This window comes from Euwallacea fornicatus, chromosome 37 (genome assembly GCF_040115645.1).
Source record: "Euwallacea fornicatus isolate EFF26 chromosome 37, ASM4011564v1, whole genome shotgun sequence".
NCBI classification, from domain to species: Eukaryota; Metazoa; Arthropoda; class Insecta; order Coleoptera; family Curculionidae; genus Euwallacea; species Euwallacea fornicatus.
This window is the reverse complement of record NC_089577.1, coordinates 1,611,172-1,635,659: the sequence shown is the minus strand read 5'-3', so window position 1 is coordinate 1,635,659 and position 24,488 is coordinate 1,611,172. Positions and strand designations below refer to the sequence as shown.

Sequence of the window (24,488 nt, the reverse complement as noted above, 5' to 3'; positions counted from 1 at the left end):
TAATATTCTCATATTCCTGTTCACCTCCTTGCTAAATAAAACAACTTCGCTATATAAGAAAAACTTTACATTCTGAAGTATGTCTGTTACAAAGGAAGACAACAGCAATAAATTACACTATAAATACCTATAATACAAATGTGCCCGCTACTTGAAATTATATACAAAACAATTCCTCAATGTCCATTATATTGTTAACACCCAAACTAAACCGAGAATCGAAAGGTCGGTTCCTTCATTACAAGATCCAAAGATGGCGTCAAAATGATAAATCCAGAGAACCCGTTGGTAACATGAGTTGGCTACCAATGAGCGTACTGACATAGCAATACTGACGCTCAGATGGCATTTATACCCGAATTACTAATTTTCTTATGTTCTTAGTCCTCCGGGTGTCGCCTTTCATGTTCCAGTAGCGGAATCATTCTGACGGCATCTTGGAATACATCCATTCCCTCAGTGAGGGAAAATCGCACTGAAAATTCACTCTTGTCTCAAAAATATCGTCCGATTCCAAATTTTCTGGCCATGCAGCTCTCGTACAGCCTTAAACGCGTCCTTGGGGTTATAAAATGTCACTTTGGCCTCTCCACTGGGAGTATTGTTCGAGTTGTACCGTCTGCTCACGTTGTTTGTGCAACCGTATCCGTCGAAAAAGTCTAGGATCTCGTTGGTTCCCGCCTTGTACGGGACGTTGTCCATGTAAACGGTGCAGCCAGGCATTGAGTCCTGATCGCCTTCCTCCTCTGCCATATCCAAGCGGAGGCCTCTGCGAGGAAACGGAGGACCCTCTCGGATATTGAAACATGGCCTGCCATTTTCTGGGTTAACGTTGTTCCTTAGGTGATTAAACCTTCCCTGTTGATCTCTCTGCCCGAATGGGCCACGTATTTGAGGTCCGTTGAAGCCACAATTATTGAAGTCATCATTATCGTTGAAACCGTCATTATCATTAAAGTCGCTATTGATGTTGAGGCCTCTATTGTCGTTGAAGTTATTAATGTTATTGAAGCGACTCTTGCGCGGGCCGTTGAATCGCGACCTCATCGGCATATCTTGCAGTCCTTTGGGTGCTTCAAAATTCAATCGAACTGGTTCACCTTCCTTTACGGGTTCATCTTCGACTAACTGAACGTCGTCATCGGGTTCAGTTGTCTCCTCTTGGTGATCGTTCTCTTCGGTCTCCAGCACTACATCATCAACAGGTCTGGGACTAGGTGATTCAGCTGTATTGCTTGGTTGTATCAAAGGCAAGGGAGTGCTCAGTGCCAAAGTCTCTCCAGGGGTTAGTCCGGGATGTGGCAGTGAATTGTTAAGGATTCCATCCATATCTGTTCTCGATATTAGCTGGACTTGAACGGTGTTGTGTCCCAGCATCGTGTTGTCTTTGCTAACGGCTTTTGCCGCCTCTTCTGGAGTATAAAATTCGCAGTACGCCTGTCCAGTAAATCCCGCACTGTCGCTGATCAAGTGGATCTTGGCCGGGATCAGACCAATATCCGAAAAAAAGTCGGAAATGTCCCGGTCGTTGCTCTTAACAGGCAGGTGAGCAAGACTGAGGCAATCAGTGATTAATTCTCCTGAAAGAGAGTGATTTTCCTGCATATCTTCATCTTGCTTCACAGATGTCACCTCCTCAAATTTCTTGAACTCTTCATCGGAGCAGGGTTTCACTTGAAGGGTCTTGCCGTTAATCACGTGATGAGATTGGTCCTTCAGCGCCATCTTGGCCACTTCTTTGCTGCTAAACTTGACGAATGCCACAGTGCCGCCTTTGGGCCTAATATCCAAATGAAGGGATATGAGAGGATGTTGCGAGAATATGTGCAAGATATCCTGCTCTTTCACGACACTGGGCAAACCCTCCACTTTTAGGCAAACAAAGTCAGAAATCTCCGTTTCATTTGACAAGAATTTTTTGGTGTTCCGAACGCGTTCCAAATTTTCTGCTTGAAAATGAAAATTTCCCATTTTCGGATTGTACCGATCGATGGCTTCATCGAATACCTCATCACTGATTGATTTTATTGTTACAGGTTGACCACTACAACTTGCACCATCCATCTCCAAGGCTTTTAATTTGGTCTGTTCATCTCGAAACTGGATAAAACAGACTCCAGTGCGAATTCCAAATTCATCATTTATAATCTTGATCCCTTTGTAGTTAATGCCTAGTCCCCCAAAAAAGCGTCTTAAATCTCCATATGAGTCATTGAAAGGTTTTAAAGACACACAGGCATTTGGAGGACACTCCGTATTGTCAAAGCGACCTTTGTTGAGGCCACTATTCTCGTCAAATCTCGACCTCCGGGGGTTGAGTCCTAAACGCAGTTCCCCCTCCTCCCTCTGTGGTCTTGGGGGGAAATCATTGAAATCCCTTCTGGCGCGTTGATCAGTTTGAAAAGCTGGTCTCATCATTCCATCATCTCCCAAAAAATTCCTTCGATTTCTATCGGGAGCTGAGAAATCCATTCTCCCAAAGTTCTCCCTCACCGACGGTGGATTGGCCGCAGGCCAGCTGTTTCCCATTGGCGAGTTCAAAAGATCGCGTGCCTGCTGCGGATTGGCTAGAGACTGGAATCCGTTCATTTTCCGCGCCTGTAGATTGGTCGCCAGGCTTGTCGCTACATTGGGTTTGACCGGTTGGTCCAGACCCCAGGGGGCGGATCCTAAAATTGATGGGGCCTCTACGGGGAAATGGTTGCTGGGAGAGGCTATCATAGGTTGCACTGGTTTGTTCCATATATCTGTTAGATTTGCATTTTTGGGATCTCTTTGATTGGGTGGAGAGTTCCTGGGTTTATCTATTTTCCTTTCGTTGCTCTTGGTCCTAATGAACTTCAATTAATAAACATTTCAAATGTTCAAGTACAAGACTTACCGCTCTTTTCTGGAACGGTCTCTGCTCCTGCCCCTACTCCTGCTTCTTCCGCGCCTCCTCCTGTCGCGACTTTTGGACCTGCTGCGCCGGTCTCTCCGCCTCCTCTCGCGCGATCTATCCCTGCGTTCGCGCGACTTGCTGCGGCTGGAACGACGTTTATCACGCTTCTTCTCGGAAATATCATCGTTATTCCGATTTTTTAAAGATTCCTTCTGGATTTCCGGCACTGCCGCCGGCAGCATCTGCGGTACGGCCGCCGGCACAGGGGTGGGGGCTACGGACGCGTTAGTACTGCTGGGGAGCATGAAAGCGGACATGCTCTGTGTGCGCGCCTGCTCAATGACGCGCTGCATTTCGGTCCTCGAACTGAGCATGAGCTTGATCTGGATGCCTTTGATGGTGCCATCGTTGCGTAGGAACGCTTGGCGGGCGTCTTCGTCGGTACTATAACGGTAAAGATTCTTTTCAATGCCATGGTGGTGTATTTTGTCAATATATAGTGTAGATGGAAAAGGCAGAGCTCTTTCCTCTAATTAAAGATCGTCATCACGCTTTCTTGGAGGCGATTCTTCAAACGCTGCAAGGGTAAACCTACTACGTACTTATTATACGGGGTGGCTTAAACTTGCAAATATCGTTGGCATCCAGAAACTAACTTTTTGTGCTTTAATAATTGTTAAATTGGCCAATAAACGATCAATATTTGCCGTTTGCGTGCAGGATGGAATAAATTTCGCAGCTTAAATATGTGAAAAAAGTACGGAGTACCCCCTTTAAAACCCAAATTAGGGCCAATTCCTGTTAAACCATCAGTAACACGGCTTTCAAAATTATCTAGAAACATCGTACTGCTGTCTTGTACGAGTTGTTCAAATTTAACATTTGTGCATGAAATACCAAAAAGGCTACAGGGTGTACCAGCGTTCCATTGTCACTTGGTACACCTACTACCCATATACCAGCTGTCAGAGGAATAATAATCGTTTTTCTTTGCTTGGGAAACTCGAACCTCCGTGATGTGTAAACGGTCACTTTTTTAAGTTAATAAATACCAAATTTTGAAAACATCTTTTTTGCTCGGAACCTTCGATGCCTGTAACGTTGACGATTGATGTCAATTTTTGGCCTCAGTGAACAGGTCGATCAAAAAGCCCCAAGCAAAAACACCACGACTAACTCCATAGATTTGCAAACGGTCAGATCTTTTAGGCCAATTTTGTTGTGTAGCACACAGCTAGAAGTATCGATTTCCTTCATACGTCTTTTCAGATTATTTACACAGCCCCAGCGGATGGCCACACAGGGCCTAAGCCTAGAAAATGCAGTTTTTTAAAACTTGGATTTGTTAACTCTCAGATTTTTCGAATAGCAACGCTATCGACCCAAGACGGTGCAAGTACCAGCGCTGGTTCCGTCGACCGACCGGCCATCGTTAAACCGCCTTTCATACAACTTGACCTTAATGAAATAAAATTTGTCAAATTTAATAGTGAAATATTATATGAAAACGGTGCTGCCGAATCTTAATTAGTTTACAAAATATGGGGAAAAACGAAATTTTTCCAAATTTGTTCAAAATAAGTCCAAAACTGGCGGTTTCACAAGCAAATGTCCCTTTTAAAAAATTACTAGTTTTTTGAGGCGGATACACCGGTTTTGACACGCTTTCTAGAGTTTAGTTTCCGAGATATTCTCATCCCCCTCCCACCCAATTTTTTTTAACCATCCGATATTTTGTTATCGCATTTTGGAATCACTTCTTATCGCCAATTTAATGACCGGTTCCGCGTCATCCTTATTTGTTATTTATTTAAGGTATACCTATCTACGGGAGAGTTTACACCTATTGATCAGCACCGGTGTTTTTGCGTGGGCATGCATGAGGAACAATGCATGTGTGGTTCGATAGGGCTAAAGGGAGCCCTCTTAATAACACGTTGAAAAAGTGAAGTATCTGACCGTTTTTCTTATTAAAATGAAATATTTTCGATTTTAGCAGCAGCCAGACTCGCCTTATTTGCATTTGTCTGTGTCGCTTATATTACCACCGATTCCAGACATAAGGTTGCAGTATTATTTTTTGGTAAAGTCCCTTTCACGCCTCCCTTGCACAACCGCAAACAAATGCTTTTGATCTGGGCAATCCACCAGTAACTCAAACTAACCTAAACTAGGACGGTCATCTTAACGTTTAAGAGAGCCTAGCACTGTGCGTGCTAAAACTGAACGACTCCTCCTATTTGACCCCCGTTACGTCAGCTATGACGTGCGCTGATGACTATTATGGTGCCTGATAATGATCAATAGCCAGTCGATTCAATTGTTGCAGTGTGTCCCTGGATTGGTGTCAATCGGATGTGCTTGAATACCATCAGAAACCAAGGTGACTTTTTCTCACCAAAAAATTACTGAGAATGTCAGGGAGCTTTAGGTTCCTGCGTCTTAATATAAATGTTCGATTAGTGCGGAGGCCTGAGGCTGACTGCGTACCATTCTAGGACGACCGATATTGCACGTAACGGTTCGTCCAATGTAACGTTAAATGGAACACGAGGTCTTTTCCATTAATTCGACTTCGAATCGTCAGACCCAGTTAGGAATATGCGCAGTGCACCGGTGGACTTTTTGCGCAATTCGTTACTACATTTGACGACCCTTAATCGGTTGTTCATCCTGCTGGAACAAAGTTATTTGAAGTAACTAAAGTGGAGTTTTCGCAGTAGGACTATTCGGTGAGGGTTGGGGTGGGCAAATGGTAAGGAATAGGTCCCCGGAGCCCGATGCCGAAAAAGATCATTTTTTTTTTTTTAGGATAAACCCCCATTTCCAAGTAGGGGTTGTTGGAGTGTTGTACTAGCTCAATATTCTGAGTGAGGAATAACTGAAAGTCTCATCGACCTTGAGTTAAGACTTCGAGTTAAGTTCTGCCTAACAAACGCTTTAGTCCGAGCTCTCAATAAAGGGTGATTGTTATACTCAGTTTTAATCGAGAAGAGGGTGCATTGCCACCACTCCAACAATTCCTTATTGCGTGGACTCGGCCGTTGTTCCCGAAGAAAATAAAATGAAGAATAATTGGTTTGGTGCCGTGTTGTGTGCTGGAAGACCGATTTCATCTAATTACGCGATTTTGATTGAGGACATTTTTGCGAGCTTTTAGCTACTGAAACTCCTCTGCACCACAAGCACCGGCAAATGTAGATATTTCGAGAAAAACCAGACGAAATGTCGATGATCAAAAATGACTAAAATTTCGTGTTTCATTATTTTTGTATAACCGAAATTATTGGTAAAATAAAGGGCATTTAAAATTAATTAAACATACAGGGTGTCCGGCAAGTCGATACAATAATTTTAAGGGGTGATAGATTACGTGATTCTGAATTGATTTAACCAAACATACCTGTATACCAAGTGTTACAGTTTTCCTGATAATTCGGTTTTTAATATTTTTTCTTAAGTGTATACCTATGACTCCGCGTTTTTTTACGCATTTTCAAAACTGCTTGAAACCGTATAAATTTATTAACAATTTTTATTAAAAATAATTTCCATCGTTAACGACAACATTTTCCCAGAGATCAGGCAGTTTATGGATTCCATCGTAAAAAAGATTCGTCGGTTTTGAAGCGATCCATTCATCAAGCCATTCTTGGACTTCTTGGCGATTCTGGAAGCGCTGCTCTGCCAAACCGTGAGCCATCGAACGGAAAAGGTGATAATCCGACGGGGCGATATCTGGCGAGTATGGCGGGTGCGGTAAGACTTCCCATTTGAAATTCTTCAAGGTGTTCTTGACTGGTTGAGCGACATGACGCCTTGCGTTGTCATGAAGCAGTATGACTTTGTCGTGTCGATCCGCCCATTCTGGCCTCTTTACTGCGAGTTGATTACGCAACTGCACTAGTTGTTGGACGTGACGATTGGCAGTGACTGTTTCGCCAGGTTGGAGAAGCTCGTAATACAGTATGCTGAGCTGGTCCCACCAAATGCAGAGCAATACCTTCTTCCCGTGGATATTTGGCTTTGCGGTCGAAGTGGTTGGCTCACCCGGGCTCACCCGTGATTTTTTCCTCTTTGGATTGTCGAAGTAAAGCCATTTTTCATCTCCGGTCACGATACGATGTAGAAAAGACTTTCTTTGAAAACGTTCAAACAAGATCTCACACGTCGTTTTTCGTTGCTCTTTTCGTCAATTCATAAGGCATCCATTTTCCTTCCTTTTGAATTTTTCCCATAGCGTGAAGACGAACCGAAAGCGTTTTCTGCGTGACGTCAAGGGAAGATGCGAGTTGTTCTTGCGTTTGTGCGGCGTCTTCGTCCAACAAAGCCTGCAGTTCTTCGTCTTCAAATTTTTCCGATGGCTTACCATGCTCCTTGTCGTTGAGGTCGAAATCACCTGATTTGAAGCGCTGAAACCATTGTTGGCAAGTTCTTATAGATGCAGCATCATTGCCATAAGCCTCAACGAGCATTTGATGAGCGGCAGTGGCGTTTTTCTTAAGACGGAAAAGGAAGAGCAAAGCTTCCCGCAAATGATGTTTGTTCGGCACGAAATTGGACATATTTAAACCTTAATTGAAAAGTTTTAAAAGGTCATATAGCAATTATCGTATATAAATAGAAAGCTGGTAATACGGAGCAAAAAATTAAATAAAATTCCTTAAATAAAAAAATATTTTTTCAAAGAAAATAGAACTAGAAATAAAAACGAGGAGTCATATGTAAACACCTAATAATTTAAACGCTTAGGTGTAGGTTTATTCAAATTTCTTAAAAACTTCCTTAGGCAATAGTCTTTCACTCATGCTGAAAAGATTCTTAAGAAACGTTTTAAAAATTAGAGAAATGAACTTTTTACGTACCCGCTGCAGCGCATTCACCAAAACGTTATCTACTAAAAATGATATTAAAAATGAAGATATTTGCTAAAAATGCAAATGTGCCGGATAGCCATCATTTTGGAAGAATTTGCATTTGATGACATCATCAAGTATTCAGGTAAAACAATTGTTTTTATCACCCCCTAAAATCATTGTATCGACTTGCCGGACACCCTGTATATTATTGCGGTCGCTCAGATTTTCATCCTCCCCCACCCTCCAGTCTTTCACTTTACATTTTCCACTATTTGGTTGCATAGTTATATCTATTATTGATCTTGCTCTAGCTGTTTCAAATGTCGGTTTGTTTCCTTCGTTGCATACTACCACATCCGTCTCCTCCATAAATTCTTCCATCATTCTCCCTCTTTCCCCTGTTTTAACTGAGTTCCACATTAAATTTTTAGCATTGAAGTCTCCCGCAACTACCACTTTCTTTTTGTTTTCTTTCACCTTCCTCTTGAGTTCTTCTAGATATATTTCGAATTCTGATGTTTTTTTATTCGGTGAGAATTGTTTTACCTGAATACTTGATGATGTCATCGAATACATATTCTTCCAAAACGATGGCTATCCCAGCACATTTGCGTTTTTAGCAAATATCTTCATTTTTAATATCATTTTTAGTAGATAACGTTTTGGTGGATGCGCTGCTCGGGTACGTAAAACGCTCATTTTTCTCATTTTTAAAACGTTTCTTAAGAATCTTTTCAGCATGAGTGAAAGACTATTGCCTAAGGAAGTTTTTAAGAAATTTGAATAAACCTACACCTAAACGTTTAAATTATGATAAATCCATGTTTGAATTCGACTCTTCGCTTTATTACAAGCTCGGAAGACACGTTTATGTAGTTCTAAGTAGGTAACGAAGCCATTTTAGATTTTACCCTTTAAATAATTTAAACAATTATCTATAGGCAATAAAAAAGTTTAGTACTTTTTTGTGATCAAAAGGCTCGGTGTTCTTCTACCCTCCAACAATTGTGAAAGAGCACAGTTAAATTAAAAAATATTAAAAACTGAACTATCAGGAAAACTGTAACGCTTGGTATACAGGTATGTTTGGTTAAATCGATTCAGAATCACGTAATCTATCACCCCCTAAAATTATTGTATCGACTTGCCGGACACCCTGTATATATTTTTTGGCGACCTGCAACATCCCGCATTTGTGAACGATCCATTTCCCCATTGCAACTTTCCAGCATAAGGATTGCAATCTGGTATAGAGGATATTTTAAGGGAGAAAAAATGTGTTTTTCTCTTCTATGAAGCATTCAAACTGTTATTGATTCATAGCCAATCGCATTTTCCCGTTATCGGATCAATTTTTCTTATTTAAGGTGTAACATATTATCATGGGGATATTTTAGGCAGCGATAGAACCCTGCAAAATGATGAAAAAAATGCTTAAAGACGCATAGTCAAAAAGGCACAATTTTCGATATACTGGGTGGCAACTTTTCACATTTTTTTAAAAATTTTCCTTTCAAGTAGATTTATAATTTCTGAAAAAGTTTGATCAAGTGTCCCGAGTTGTTAGTTCAGGTTAGTTGTAGTCAGGTTGTTGTAGATAGTCGACAACTGAGCCGGATGATTTTCCTTATATCCTTCATACTCCTAAGATGCACTGGTAGATGTTTTTGCCAATTCTACAGAAACTGTCGAAAATGCGAAAATGCTGTAACATGCCAAAATCGAAAGAAATGAAAGAGGGATTTTAATTTGGTATTACATTTCGCACGAGTTTTTTCGAAAAATGATAGAAAGCACAACGTGGTACATACCGAAAAAGCAAAACACCCTCTACACGGCTATCGGCGACTTTGATACTTTGTTGTAGAGGGATTTGAAGATAATTGGTGCATGAAATTCCAAAAATTTGACTCAAAGCAAAAGCAAGAAAATACGCAAGTAAAATCTAAGAAAAAACTTAAAAATTTCCCACTCTGTATATATATATATATAAAAAATGGTGCGTTTTCGACCACGGGTCAATTAGCAGCTTTTTCTATCGTTCTGCAGAGCACCATTGCCCCTCGAAATATCTCCATGATATTACATTACACCCTGCACACGCGCACAGAAGACTTCTACTTCCTTGCCACTTACCCCAAGGGGAACGATTAACTTTCCAGTTAACATACCCAAATTCCGTTGTTTACGTTCAAAAAGGCATTGAGGCACTTCCTCGATAGTTCTTTGGAATTGTTTACGAATTCCCAAGTTAACATGCCGAGTGGCTCAGAAATCGGAGCCACAGATAAAACATCGAATACTCCCACCCAAGATACTTCGCCCCAGGGTGACTGGCCACTCACGGTTAAAGTAGTAAGCAAGAAATGGTTTTCGATTTAACAGAGGAGAGAGACTTGTAGGCTCAATCCTGATTACTTTCTAGATGCGACTCACCCCTCTATACGTGAACATACAAGACTAAACTAATTATAATACGTAAAAAGTGGTGATTTGTAGCTACCTGAAGGCAATGAACGCATCCCCTAACTCTCCTCCGACAATATGAACTCCTCCCTCGGGTATCTGAAGGCCGCCGAAGAACTGCCGGATGTCCAAGGCATTCGCTGACCAAGGAAGATTTTGCAACCGTATTATAATGCTCATTTTGATCGTTAATTAGGCGTGTTTGACGCAGACCTAGAAAGAGAGAATACTTCCATCGTGTATTGGGTTTATGTGCTGACGAGACTAGTACAGCCCTGGCTTAGAGCCCCAGAGAGTCTTTAACCATTCTGCATATGTTGCCAGCGGAAATGAACCGTATTTATTAGTAGTTTCATTGATTGGGAAATTTTGCTGAATTAAGGCGGGTTTATGCATGTAGTGATAACTTTATCTGGCAGACATTAAGTTTATGGGAGTGCATTTTCAATCGAAGGGATGAATCTGATTGGTTAACTTTACCTGGCACAATTAGAACCAGAACTAGCCCAAATTTACGAGGACTTTCTTTTTGCTCACGGGATTAGCATCTTCCTGATAACTTTATCCGGCATAAAATGTGAGGATGGATTGAATGACATATCCGGTACAAATCGAATTGGTCTATGTGATTATCCTCTGAATACAAGTGCGGAACGAGAAATAGTTTAAAGCGGCATTTCGAGGTGTTGGTCAACTTTGTCTGGCACTAAAACCATCAGTTAATTTTGTGATTTCGTCGGTTTGCTTCATAATTACCAACTTTTTAGAAATCCACAGTTAGCGCAACATTTTACGGTGAGAGAAATAATAAACCAAACGAAAGCCGACAGAGCTTAAAGGGGAAATTAGAAGTACTTGTTAACTTTATCTGGCACCAAATTAAAATTTAAAAGAACTTCATTTAAAACAGATTGTAGTCATAGGATCGGCATCTTCTTGAATTAACACCTTGCTTGACTAAAATCCAGCTAAAAAAAGCTTTTTCCTGCGATAAATGAATTCCTGGTAGCTTCAGCGTCTCCAAAACTAGACAAATATCATTAGCCTGTGTTTATTGACTTCCCTCCAACTTTACCTGAAGTATATTATTCTGGGGGTAAAAGGGCAAGTTTTTTTTAGGTATTTTTGGAATCAATCGCATGGAGTAATTAACTGTGATAATTCTCATGGAAATAATCTTGGAAGTTCCCAGGCATTTGAAAAGCCTGGCCCAAAGGCCAGCAGATCGACGCACTATCAACTTTACCCAGAGGGCGATTTCCATGGATAACGTCCTCCTGGTAAAGTTGACCAAGATGTTTAAATTTTCAATTTCTTACACGGGATATTAACGGTTAAAAATCCCTTCCGTTCCGACCTATTTAAACCCCGATGCTTGCCAAAAAAATCCATAAAAACTTTGAACTGGAAGCTGCAGACATAGAAACTATCCTCCAGATAAACTTATTATATTGGACTTGACGTTATTAGCCCCGATCCATTATAAGTCCAGTTATTCGAAATGTCCAGGCCATAAAGCTAACTTTGCTCAGCGCTTCTGTTTGCTCCAGATCCCCAAATGAGATTCTCGGAAAAAAGATCTATATGGCAACAGTGCCAGGTGGAGCAAAATCGACAGTGGACAGGAAAAATCAATTTCCACATACCAATGCCGACCTTACCTACCAGATCCAGATTATCCAGGGAAGTTTTTGGTGACATCGATAAAATGGCATCCCTTCTGGTTTCGACGCAGCGCAGTCCCTATAGGGTCAAAAGACACTCACACTCGTCCCTCAAGATTTATATCCAGCAAAAATTTTCCTTGGCCCACGTAGGATTAGCAACGCCACGTTTTAGACACAAAAACACTCCTGATAATATTGCCAGACAAAGGCAGAATTTGTCGTTTTTCAGAAAATATCTGCTATTTTGTCCAACACAAAGAAAATGTCTTACTTTTCCTTCGTTTTTAAACATCGCAGGTCGCTTTTAAGCAACCATCGTTGCCACATTATCAAATTTTACGATTTCAAGGGGATTTTTACCTGCGAAAAACACCATTACTATCTGCTTTAAACGCGCAGACATTCGCAGGAGCTCGGGATTTTTTTTTATTCGTAATTTTATGCAGTTTTTTGCCTTCAAATTTAGGTGTCCAGTGGCGTTTCAAGTATTAAAAAATAATAAAATAAAACGGGAAAACAGAATCAAACTGCCTTGCATGAACTTTGCGAGACACGCGCGCACCTGCGCTGTCGCAATGAAATCAAATTTCCAATTTCGTAAAAAAAATAAAATAAAATAAAATAAATTCAACATCTAGGTGTCCAGTAGCGCACGGTGATAACTCCTGTCCCAGAACGGTAGGAAGTTTAAAATAAAATTGGACAATATCATGACCGAATTGCGTTGTGAGGTTTTCAGATCCACATCCCTGTGCTTTGAGACTGATAAAATAGCGTTTTTAGACGCTTAAAGCGTTTTCCCTTGGCCTGTAATTCTGGTCGACAGATGGCGGATTCGGACATCCGCTCCAGCGCGGTAATGTAGCTAAACCATGTTGCAGACGCCTGTCGGATTTTATATTGACGTCAAATTAAGTATTTGCCATTTTGAAATCTATCCGCGTAAACTTTATGCCTTCTGTTGCATATCATTTGTATGGGTCATCAGTCACGACTTTCTTTAGCTAGAGATCCTAACGAGGAAAGGTTTCGCGAAAGCGGCGCCGTTGCAAATGTAGACTCTTCTAAAGAGGCTCACGTTTTTTTCTTATGTCGATCAAGTCATCAATAATTAACTTCGGTTATGAAAATATATTTTTCTGGCTCAAAAACTTGCCAGGCGAATTAACGGAAAATTTTATCTTATGTGCTAGAAGTGTTAACTGTCAGGGTCATTCCCGTCACCTGTCAGTCATCCCCTTATTGAAATTGACGGCCAAATGTTTCTGCGGTGATTTACCACTCAGATATCGATCATATAAGTGACATTTCATTATGAAATTGAAGTCGCCAGTAGCATACCAAGATAAAAAAAAAGAAATCCAAAAACGACTCCTTGAGAAGTGCACGCCCTTGCGTTTTCAAGTTTAAACCACATTGAAAAAACAATCGAGGTGTTAAGAATATTTCCCGGCAAAGCAGCAAGCTTAAAATAAAATAGAAAATCTCAGACATCAAATTGCATTGCTTTAGATTATTTTTAGACGTGCATTCTTGTACTTTGATGCCCAAATCAAAATGACTTCTATTGGGCTTGCAACGCAAAATGGCGTTTCGCCTGCCACCTATATGCCAAAGAGTCAACTGTTACTGTAATTTAAATCGCTCGTGTCAATTATTCTGTCACTATTGAAATCGACGGCCAAATAGAAAAATCTCCAGACAATTTCAACATGACTTATTTGCATTGGTGAAATATTTTCGCATTAATCGATATAGTACGATTCAAGGTCGTGCCAAGGTTTTCAGTGACGCGTTGGGAAATTCCGAACTGCGCAAAAAATTGCGTCATTGAGACGATTGCGAGTAGTTTTGCGCCCTCGATTCTTGATGTATTTAATTTCTGACATTTGGCAATGGCAGCATCAAATAGTAGGATAAATTTGACATCTACAATGACGTACAATCTACTACAACCGATATCAAGCTCTTTTCCAATTTGTCGATCCTCTCAGAGCCGCTCCACTCAGAATTTCTGAAGCAATAAAACTTTGAGCAACGCGCGAAATCGTGTCATTTCAGTTACGAACCCCCCTTCTCCTTCAAGGACCGCCCCTGATTTTCGACGTAATAACCTCTACCTGCAACTTCCAATGACAATTACTTTTCAACAGTCAATCAAGTACTGCAGTGGCGGGTCAAAAACCTTTTTTTTAAAACCTCAAAACAGCGTTTTTTGGCAAGTAATCGCAATGCTTGGAAATACTTTTCTCTTGAAATAAAGGTCACTACTGACGTCGAATCAAGCCAAGAATTTTATGACAACCTGAAACGTTTAAATAGGATTAAATTCGCCATTGTTGTAGTTTTTTTTCATACGCCTTTGATTTTTATTTACAACAAAGCTGAGGCAACATTTCTATTTTTCAGCTTGAAATCGAAGTTTACGTAGTAACTGTGTCGAAATATGATGTCGTTTTCGGGTAAAATCACGCCAGGACCGTAAATGACCAAATTTAACCATGAGGCTGCTACTTGGGACTCCAACTCATTGATTTCACGTCTTCCACGACGTATCAAGACACACGACGGTAAGAGGTGACCGAAGTGGTAAATATACTGAAGTCTTAAATGCCCTTGTATATTTATAACCAGCCATGAAAGTACTAGTACTAAATCATTTACCAAACAGTGATGTATAATTGTATAAATTGTGGGGTTAACTTTTATCTGGTAGTGTCCTCGCATGGAAATAAGTAGTCTAAGATAATCCACACAACAAACGAGTTTAAAACAGTGCCACCCAAAAACGCTTATAAGTATACTAAACCTTAAAGGTGCGTTCACACTTGCGAGCCCATATGGTGACTTGACATGGAATCACTAGCTTCTCTTAGAGGACTAAAACTGATGCCGCTAATGTGGACAGACCCTTAAGGGATTATCTGCATAAATACCTTCCACATATGACGTAAATGTACACGCAATCAGCTGCCTGATGATCGAGGACTCGTCTTACAGATGTTCCACCCATGCGCAGAAACGTTCTTCTTTCTTCGCATAGACACTAATTTGTTAAAGTCTCATATTCGTTCACTTTTTAACACAAAATACCATCCGCAGAGCCTTCATTCCATTATTGCGTTGTTGGTTCAGGCAAATCTGAGAATTGACAACTTTATCTGGAAGAGAGTTTCTCTTCGGCAGCCCCCACCTCCCAAATAAATCAAAACTGAATTTCCAACCGAATTTATTCTCAAAGGAACTTAGAACGAAGTACAAAAACGAGTCTTAACTCTAAACTTATGGTACTGAGACACTTAAAACGCATACCGCGTCCTAATATCTTCCAGTTTTTTGGAGACCTCTGCGGAGGTTTTATCGAGGTCGTTGGCGATACTTTTCTGCTTGGCTGGATCCAGAGAGTTGTACTGCTCACACATGTCCCCATCGATGACATTTTTCACCGGGAAATAGTAGCTCCTGAAGGACAAATGATCCCTGCCGCAAAGGGGCGAGTTCTCGCTGCGCATGTGCATCTCCAAATGCTGGAAAAAATCGTGGTCGTCGTGGGAAGTAAAGGGTACTAACACCCCCACGGTCCCAGATAAAGTGGTATATATCAATGATTCGCTGCCTCCAGGAATAAGTGTGGTTTTCTGGAGCCACGTCACGGTTTCTCCTATGTGAAATGTGGCGATCGTGTTGGCCTTCTGAGAAGCCCCGTTCAACAATCCTCTATCCCACAATGCCTTGTTACCGGTGGGGTCCTCCTCCACGTCATCGGTCACATTGGGGGGCAGTCTCAGAATAGAAACGTTGCCGAATTTATCAGCGGTGGCCACAGAGTCGTAATCCAGGATACAAGTGGAAGTGATCCAGCGGGGGTGCGTGTCATCGGCGAAGATAATAAGCTGGTTCTCGGCCCTCTTGTAGCGAACCATAAAGACCGATTCTTGAATATCCGAGACGTAAATTCTCTTGCCAATCGCCTGGATATTTATTATCCCGTTAGGAATGTGCTTGTTTTCGCATTTTCTCAACAATTTCTTCTTGCCTAAATCGTACAGTCTCAGCATCTTTCCAACCCCCGCTAAAAGTCTACCGTTGTAAGCGCACAGCGCCATTGGTACTTCATCCACAAGGGTTCTGTGGATAAATTCTAATTCCCGACACATCACATCTACTCTATAAGTGTCCAGAAAGCCTTGAGTGCAAATGCGCGGGTTTAACTGGAAATCTTTTGCCACCCCAATGACCAGAAACCATTGATGTTCAGGTTGTCCATGGAATTTCACCAAAGTCAAAGACATTGCCGCTTCATTTTGCTCGAATTTCAGGATTTTGTATAAGTTCCCGCTAATGGGGTCCATGATTTTAAGCTGTGAGGCCCACATGCCGTGACCAGCTTTAGGGGCTGAAAAAACATTCTCCGGTAAATCCTCATTTAAAAAGGCTTCCGCCATCTCCCTTGCCAGCTCCTGTTCCTCCTCTCCAGCCGCTTCTTTCATCTCCTCCGCCATCTGTAATCGCCTTTGCTTTTTAGTCTCCTCTGTGTAAGCGTTATGCTCAGTCTCCAAGATAATTAAATTATTAGTCTCTGGGTGTATGATAAACTTCCTGGGGGTGTACTCTAAAGGAAAAGAAATTTGATTGAACACCGCCCCAAGTTTCTCCAAAGCCAAAATCCTCAGTTTATTGGTGGAAATGGCAACGATGCCCTCAGGGCACTGCTCAGAGCTAAAGCCAGAGGCGTATTCTAGACTTTCGTAGGACAGGGGAGTGAGATAGAACCGATTTTGATAGTAGTAACTCAGCCATGAGCGGCTGCTCATCGCCAAAACTGCCTCGGAGTTTTGAACGCGTATTTTGAATAATTTGACTGGCCTGGAACCTAAATATCTCGTTCTGGTGTCGGTTAAATCCCCAGTCACCGGGTCTAACACCGTCCTCAGCAGGGCTCCATTTTGCAGACCGATGTATAAATATAAGGTACTGCCTATCTGGCTGTTGCCTCCCTCAGCTTCCCTGCCTCCCCCCATTTCAACCACACAAAGAGATTCTGCGCAATTCGGTAGAGGCTGCATGGCACGTGGAGCTAGACAATCCGCTGGGTCTAAAGATATGATTCTGACGGTGCTGTCTGCAAGGCCTACAGCTAAGAACCAAGATCGTTGTTCTCCTGGAGCCACACTGCCTAAAGCCATGCATAAAACGTCGCTGTTCATGCGCTTGCGCTCCTTGTACTCGTGCAATGTTCCTGAAGGATCCATTTCGAAGTAAACCAACTCGCCCCCCGCAAGAGCTATCACCACTTGTCTTTGATTCACCGCACATTTAACTATGGCCTTCTTGCCGGCCTTCCATTCGTTAACGCGCTTGTCTGCGCAGATGTGTCTGATTCCGTCTGGATAGACCTGCACCAGCGCATCGTCAGCAAGAGCTGCACAGGCCAATGTAGGGGTTATGCCTTGGAAACCACTGTCGTGCACTTCTTCGACAGTTTCACCGATTGAGAGCACCAAAGTGGCATTGATAAACGAGACTATGATGAAAGCATCAAACTCGTCATCACTTTTTTTTTTAACTGTCCATACAGCTATAGGGTTCCCGGGCAGTCCCGAAACTGCCATTTCTGAGACCTCCAATCCGTGTCTGAGGACTCTTAATGAAGATCTAGGACCCCTGCCACAGAGCATGTAGAGCTGAGGAGTATCTTCGCCGGCTAAGTCCGCTACTCTCGACGAAAGGATAGGGGAGAGGCTCTCAATTTCATCTACTAGTACTAAATTGCGCAGCAGCCGTGGCGCGAAGAAGAAAGTGTCGCCCTCCTCTAGTGGCATGGCAGAGCTAAACTCCAACTCATCATCGTCATCCCCTAAATGAGCAATTTGGTATAAGTAGTGATTACCAAATTCTGAGGCGACAAAGAGAAACCCGGTTTTTAGAACCGACATTGACGTAGCCACTGGGACTGTGTCGAAGTATTTCAGCTTAATTTCAGTGACCATCCCTCCATCCACTTCGAGGGTGATTTTAAATATGTCTCCCTGCTCAGTTTGGGCCAGGAAAAAGAACATTGATTTGGTTTTATGAGTTGCTGAACAAACAAAAATCATTCCCCTCTCTGGGTCGTCCAAATCATTGCGTCTTCGCGGAATTGGGCAACGAATATCGTGCTGATCTCCGAGGTTCTTGTACGTCAAATAATTTTCTGAGCAAATTAACACTCCTGAGGGACCGTCCTCCCAACCAGGCACAGTAACCAGGAAATTCGCGTGCTCTTCCAATGGCTCGGAGTACTTGCGCACTACGTGATTGACCCCCAAATCCAGCTCATAGAATGTTAGAGTCTGCTGGGTTTTCTGAGCAGCCTCTCCAGTGGGGTCAATATCGGATTCCTCATAATCGATTTCCAAACAGGCGAAGATGGGGTTGTCGTAGCCTACGTCCACCCCCACCATGTGGTACACCAAAGTGTTGCTCTTGTGCGCCTCCAAGGGGGATGAAATTGTCAAACGCGCTTGATCATCTCTGTTCAGAATATATGCCAACTTCTGTTTCTCAATAGCGCCGATCATTACAGCCCTACCTCGGGGGTCTGTGGCCAAATACTGTCCTGGAACGATTCTCCTGCAGCCACTTTTCCCGAAGGTCTCCTGATGGATCTTCTCGAACATATTCTTCTGAGGATGGTACTCAAGGATAATTATTCGGCCACTATCCGAACCCACCACCACATAATCTTTAGTTCCTCCAGTGAGCCTAAAGGCCATGATCGATCGAACAATCCCGAATATTTCTAGAGCCAGCAGAGTATGCATTTTGCCGGTATTCGGATCGGGGCGAAGAAGCTCTAGGTTTTTCCCCCGGGAGATGACGATTTCCTGGATTTTTTGCCCGGAAAAGTTGCCATGGATGGCGTGAGTTATGGCCGTGGCCCGTTGTAACGTTAAATTGTAGAGATACATTTTAGTTCAATTTCCTTTAGTGGATTTGCTGCGAAGTCATCACCGTGATCTGAAAACAAGACAGAAATTGTTTAGTGTCAAAGTTCCGAGTCCCGTACACGTTCTTTCGAAGAAAATCAAGTAAAAACATGTCACTTACCCCTTTTTTTGGTTGAGATTGGCACGTCGCGGAAATCCTTCACAAAACATCTGGTAATGTGTGCGAAGTGGCGAAAAATCCTTTGATAGTTAGACCCACAAACACGCATTGAGCTAATTGGCATACGCAAAGGAGCCCTCCTTTTCACTTAGAGAACACTTGAGAATTTAGAAATTTCGAAAGAACGTGTGAATATGGACTGTCCAATGTTAAACCGAGTCATATGAGACTGCACAATGATTCAGTTCAGAAGGTATGAAATAAATTTACTTCCAGTGATGGTACTGGAAATTGAGTCTTACGCCCGATAGTTTACTAAAGACATTCTTCGTTCGTAACATTCGTGTTCTTGGTATAACAACCAATAACAATAAACATTTCTAATTTTCCTTTCAATAAGTCGTCTGAATTTTGTTAAATTTTCTTTAAGCGAAATCTCACTGATTTAGTATGGAGGCTCTTGTGTGATTGAATCACGAAGTTCTCCCATCTAACAATCTTGAAATTCATGCTAATTTTTTCTACAATAATTAGTTTATCATCTGGTCAAAGTTGGAAGTGAAGTCTTAATTTAGTAAGGAGATTTCATTGAAATTGGAACAAAAGTTCCTTCTGAAAACCCCAAAAATGTATAAACATTTCATCTTCAATAGGCTGATTACCGAAGCATTTTTAGACGAAATCTTGATTTAATAAGGAGGTTCCCCTGAAACAACAAAGGCCGCGTGGTTTATTAATCACATCAACAATCATTCAAGTTATTCTTCTCGATGATGACCTGAATCTGTTTGAGCCTCAGTGGGCCTAGTTTTCTGATAAGGCCAGCTCTGTGCTGTTTATTGGACGGAATTACGAGCAGGACCTTCCAGCTGTGAACTATCGAATCTACCCCGACCGAAGAACAATGTCCATTATTAGAAGCCAAATAGTCCATTTCTTCACCAAGCAACGTCACAAAATAATGTCTGAGACCTCGCACTACAATGAGGTAATCCAGGGATCGAAAACAAATAATAAATGTATGCAAGTATAGTATTTTTAATATCAGTTGAAAACCTCGATTTCGAAGAGATGATAAAAAAATATCACGATGCAAAATGAAATTATAACCGTCAACCTCCACGGTACCATTTGGTGGCGGTACCCTGAAACATTTGGGGTACTTAAGCCAGCCGATCAAAGTGAATAGTACCTCGGTCTGCGTTGGGAAACCATGAACGTTTGCGGTGCACCGGTACTCTCTATCGAGACTAGTACTGGTAGGTGTAAATGAACTGGAAACAGCGATGTCCACCAAGGGCATTTCAAATGGCATTTTTCTTGTCAAATTGTAGTGTTACGTAGTTAAATTGAGTAATTCGTAGTATAAGTGTACTTTTCATAGGACTAATTGTATTATTACGAGCGTATTGATTTGGTAGGTGTATCAGTTAGGTATGGCTTGTTGGAGGCCATTTGAAAACCATTTGGAAAACGAATTAAATGTGAACTCCGCAGGAACTAGTAGTGACTTGAAAAACAAAGACTTACACGTGCAGTGTAAACGTCTCATTTTGAGTATTTACGACTATTTAAGCAAGGAAAACATGCATAATTTAGTTACAAGTATTGTAACGGGAATAAGCAAAATGACGAAATTTTTATTATCGACGATTTATCGGGTTATTAAGGAAGCAAACGTTATAAACCATAACTGTGAAAGAAACTTCTCTCGAAAATTTCAACAAATCGACGATGGTGATCGAGATGCTATTTGAAGAATCGTCTACCATTTTTATAGAGAAAATACGGCACCTACACTAAAAACGACTCGATAAAGGCTAAAAAGACTACTCACGTTATAATTATAATTGCGTATCACGTGGCTCCACACTCACGACGTAATTAAACATGGTTGGATGAGTAACTTAAAAAAATGCAGTTTAGGTACTCCATGGTCCAGAGGCGAACGAATCGATATTCTGCACGCTGGCAGTGAAAGTGGATTTGTGCCGGACGGCCTGTTGTTGTCCACGAGACATGTAAGCCAATCTTCTGCCAACTATCCGAAAAATGGATCACCGAACAATTACTACGAAACATCCCTCCAACTCGGTCATGTAGTGGAGAACACCTCGTATCATTCCCGGCTACTAACCAAAACCTCTGATAAAAGTGCAAAAAGAAAAACAAGATATAATCAACTTCGTGAGGGATAAAAATTATATGTATTTTAGGAAAAATTATTCGACTTAATAAAGTCTTTAAATTTCGAAAAGTAGTATGGAACTAACAAATTGTGACGCGATCACGGACGTACAATTTTGCGGTTCTCGCTCTATTATTGCATTTTTAATCCAGCCGAAACAATTTGCATCGATTGTGACTCCACTAACGATGAGAATAATTAAACCTGCACATAACAGTAATTAAAAAAAAAAAAAAAAAAAAAAAAATGTTACGCCTATGTCCTGAATTCCTTTAATGTGTGCCGGAGTTAAGTTTTTTTTTAGCAGTTTCAACTGATAATAAAAATACTATAAATATGGATTGAAGCCAACAGTTTGACAACACTGACACATAACACGAAAATCTATCGGTCGAAAAAGATATTGTCTCTTTGAGGAAGCCTGGAACACTTGTTACCTCTTGTGAATCGTAAATTTTTAGAAACCGCACACAAGGGACCCCGTTAAAAAAAAAAAAAGTTCAGAGGCGGAACGGAGACCTTCTGCAGCACGTAAGTAATACACGGTGAAAATATTTACGGTGCTTCTTAACGTACGTTCCAAACTATAGAAAATACAGGGGCGGAACCCTCGGAATATTAAAGTTTTACGGAAGTCAACGGTTTAGAAATAAGTCAGGCAACACGCTTGAAAAGTGTTAGCGAAAGGAAATTAATCGAAGCTCAATGAATATTTATTCGGCAGGTAACGTGTAAGATTTAAATTTTCATAGTAGGAACAGAAAATTGTTGGGTACTGAAAAGCATTATTTACAGGCACAAATTTTGCATTCATAGTAAATATAAATCTCTTTTTAAACAAGCAATAAATATTTCCCAAATTATGTATGAAGGTTTCGTTCTTTTTAATAATCATTTCGGGTTGGGATCTAAGTTTATTGGTCGCACCATTGAAAATGTTCCAAGCTAATTTTAGTCCGTTTCTTGAATTCACAATTTGGTTGTGGTCAGGGGCCTCTCTAAATTCGAAATATTTTTCAGTTTTTTTCTCGCTGGTTTACAGCAAAAATGAGCTTAACAGCTTCTATGTCTGTTGATACCGCACGTATAGATCCTTTATATGTTGACAGAGTTGCTTAATCTTGTTCACTCAGCCTCGAGTTTCAGCCCATCCCTAAGACTTTGCACAGAATCTACGAAACCAGTAAGTCTTACAAAAGGTGTCACATTTCGTATCCACAGACATTGTAAAACTCGCGTCTTTCCAAGTCTCACTTAGTATGTAGTCTAGAACACAACAGTGACCGCAGGGCCAGAAGGACGCATTTGCGAAAAAGACGATTAGTCAAACTTTAATGAGTTAAACGTCGAACGCAGTCAAACTTCAAAAGTTGGTCTTAGCGATCAGAAATAAAAAAGGCAGATCGTCGCAAGATACGTTGTCAAATGTCAATTTGAGTTGCAGAGCTGAGGACAATCTTCCGTTGGCCCCGCCACATCCGTCCTCAAGTTGTATAAATTTGTGAGTTGCAACGGACAGAAGGCAGATTCGTCATTAGTCAAACCATCAATATTCAAATCGCCAAACATAAGGAATTTGTGGGGAAATACAGGACGTTTATAGGTCTTATTTATCTAACATTGTGTGCGTAATCAATAATCGCTCTCTTAAGCCCATGCAGTCCATTTTTTCAGCGGAGGGACTCGTTTCAACTTCAGAAGTTCCCGTAAAATCACTTGTGAGCGGATGGCCGTTGGTGTTGTCTCTTTTACCTTTACATGGTACCCGTTATTGGGCTCTATTGGCAAAAATTGTTATTTGTTAAAAGAGGTCTGAGAACTGAGGAGCTTAACGTGAACTTTTGACTGTAACATTCAGAAATTGATGAATTAAGGTTTGCAGTCAAGGTTTTCCCTTAGATGAACAATTTTTTTAGCAATAGGTATTATCAAGCTCATCAGTAAAATTCTTTTATTCATTTTTTCAATTCTAGGCTTGAATTGTGGTCTTAGAAAGTTGAGCTAATGCTCCAAAAGCAACTGTTTACAAGAAATGGGCTAGGTATGGCCTAGTTCTATAACTTGATATTGATTAATAGATCATTTATTTGTACATTTGTATACATTTTTCTAAGATTTTTTAGTAAATTTTATGTATTGGATCTTGCCATTTTTCTCTATGTGAAAGCTTGACATTAAATAATAAAATTAAAAGAAACACATTTTCAGCAACATATATCAAACCAAACCTATAGACATTTACAAAGGCACTTTGATAAAACATAAATGAATGTATGAAGAGCATCGAAGCCACCATATAGTTATTAGTATGTACATATGTATTTCTTATGAAATAATAAGTTATGGGGCCAGAGAGAAACCCCTCAATTTAACCAATATGTTTAAATATATACTGGGCATCCTAAATTTTATGTCAGCAATCATTGTGAAACCTTGTAGAGATTTAATATGGGTTTAAATGTAAAAAGGAGACAATGATTACATGAATACACAAAATTTATCAGATAAAACTGAAGGTCAAATTATATCTGGCAGAGCAAATACTCAAAAAAACATTTTTATCACCTTGGCATGAGCATAATTACACCTTTAAACATACTTACTGTTGCCACAATCCTTTTGCCAGTCAGAAAGAACCAGAAAGTGTAATCTCTTGGCTGCACACGTGAATCTTGCGAGATTTGCTATTAATATGCAACTGATTCTTTGTTGACAAGATGTAATATTTGACGACAATTAAGATCATTGAGGACACTGATAACTGGCTGGAAATCGATCGTTTCTAAGGATGAGGGCATTTGTGTGTTAAAAATAAAATTAACTTTCTATTGCGTAGGTACTAAAATCGACAAGACCCGATTCTTAAACGTTTTTCCAAAATTGTGGGTTAAATATAGAAGATCTAAAGTAATTCTGCCAAAAACCATTCACAATCCCGAAAACAATGCAGTTTTAGGTGTACTAGTACTAGTCAGGTTTGCAAACGGGGTGGCCGGAGGCCATGTTGTTGTTTCGATTTTCGACGCCTCATAAGGCTCCGATTTGATTGAAGTTTTCACAACTTACCTCGCCAAACACGTATTGAATTTTCACCGTAAATGCTCAATTTTTAGTAGAACTTGTGGGAAATTGTCTACATAAGTCGTTGGGAAAGCAATAATGGATAAAAATTCACAATTTCTTGGGGAAATTCTTGGCGTGGGGCTCTCGTTAATAATGGTTCACAATGAAGTGAAGTACTTGACGTTTGATTGACGCAAAAATCAGCATGGCTGGCGTCGTTGATGGCTGATTTAAAAATAAATATTCGAAAAAACCTTGAATTAATGAAAAAATGC

The 24,488-nt window shown here is 40.8% G+C and overlaps 2 protein-coding genes and 1 long non-coding RNA gene across 3 annotated transcripts; 1 reads left to right on the top strand and 2 right to left on the bottom strand.

The window, feature by feature from the left end:
* Nucleotides 1–50: 50 nt before the first annotated feature.
* Nucleotides 51–24,349, bottom strand: LOC136349285 (RNA-binding protein 12). Its single transcript, XM_066300736.1, has 4 exons — nt 24,217–24,349; nt 10,244–10,419; nt 2,882–3,325; nt 51–2,830 (listed from the first exon to the last, which is right to left on the bottom strand). Exons 2-4 carry the CDS (start codon nt 10,384–10,386, stop codon nt 484–486), a joined length of 2,934 nt encoding a protein of 977 aa, XP_066156833.1. The 5' UTR covers nt 10,387–10,419; nt 24,217–24,349; the 3' UTR covers nt 51–483.
* LOC136349372 (uncharacterized) lies at nt 5,169–5,854 on the top strand. Its single transcript, XR_010733791.1, has 2 exons — nt 5,169–5,636; nt 5,693–5,854. It is a non-coding gene; the product is annotated as an uncharacterized lncRNA (long non-coding RNA).
* Sf3b3 (splicing factor 3b subunit 3) lies at nt 15,086–19,573 on the bottom strand. The gene is made up of 2 exons (XM_066300735.1): nt 18,963–19,573; nt 15,086–18,872 (listed from the first exon to the last, which is right to left on the bottom strand). The coding sequence occupies exon 2, from the start codon at nt 18,821–18,823 to the stop codon at nt 15,173–15,175; it is 3,651 nt and encodes a 1,216-aa protein (XP_066156832.1). The 5' UTR covers nt 18,824–18,872; nt 18,963–19,573; the 3' UTR covers nt 15,086–15,172.
* Nucleotides 24,350–24,488: the final 139 nt, after the last annotated feature.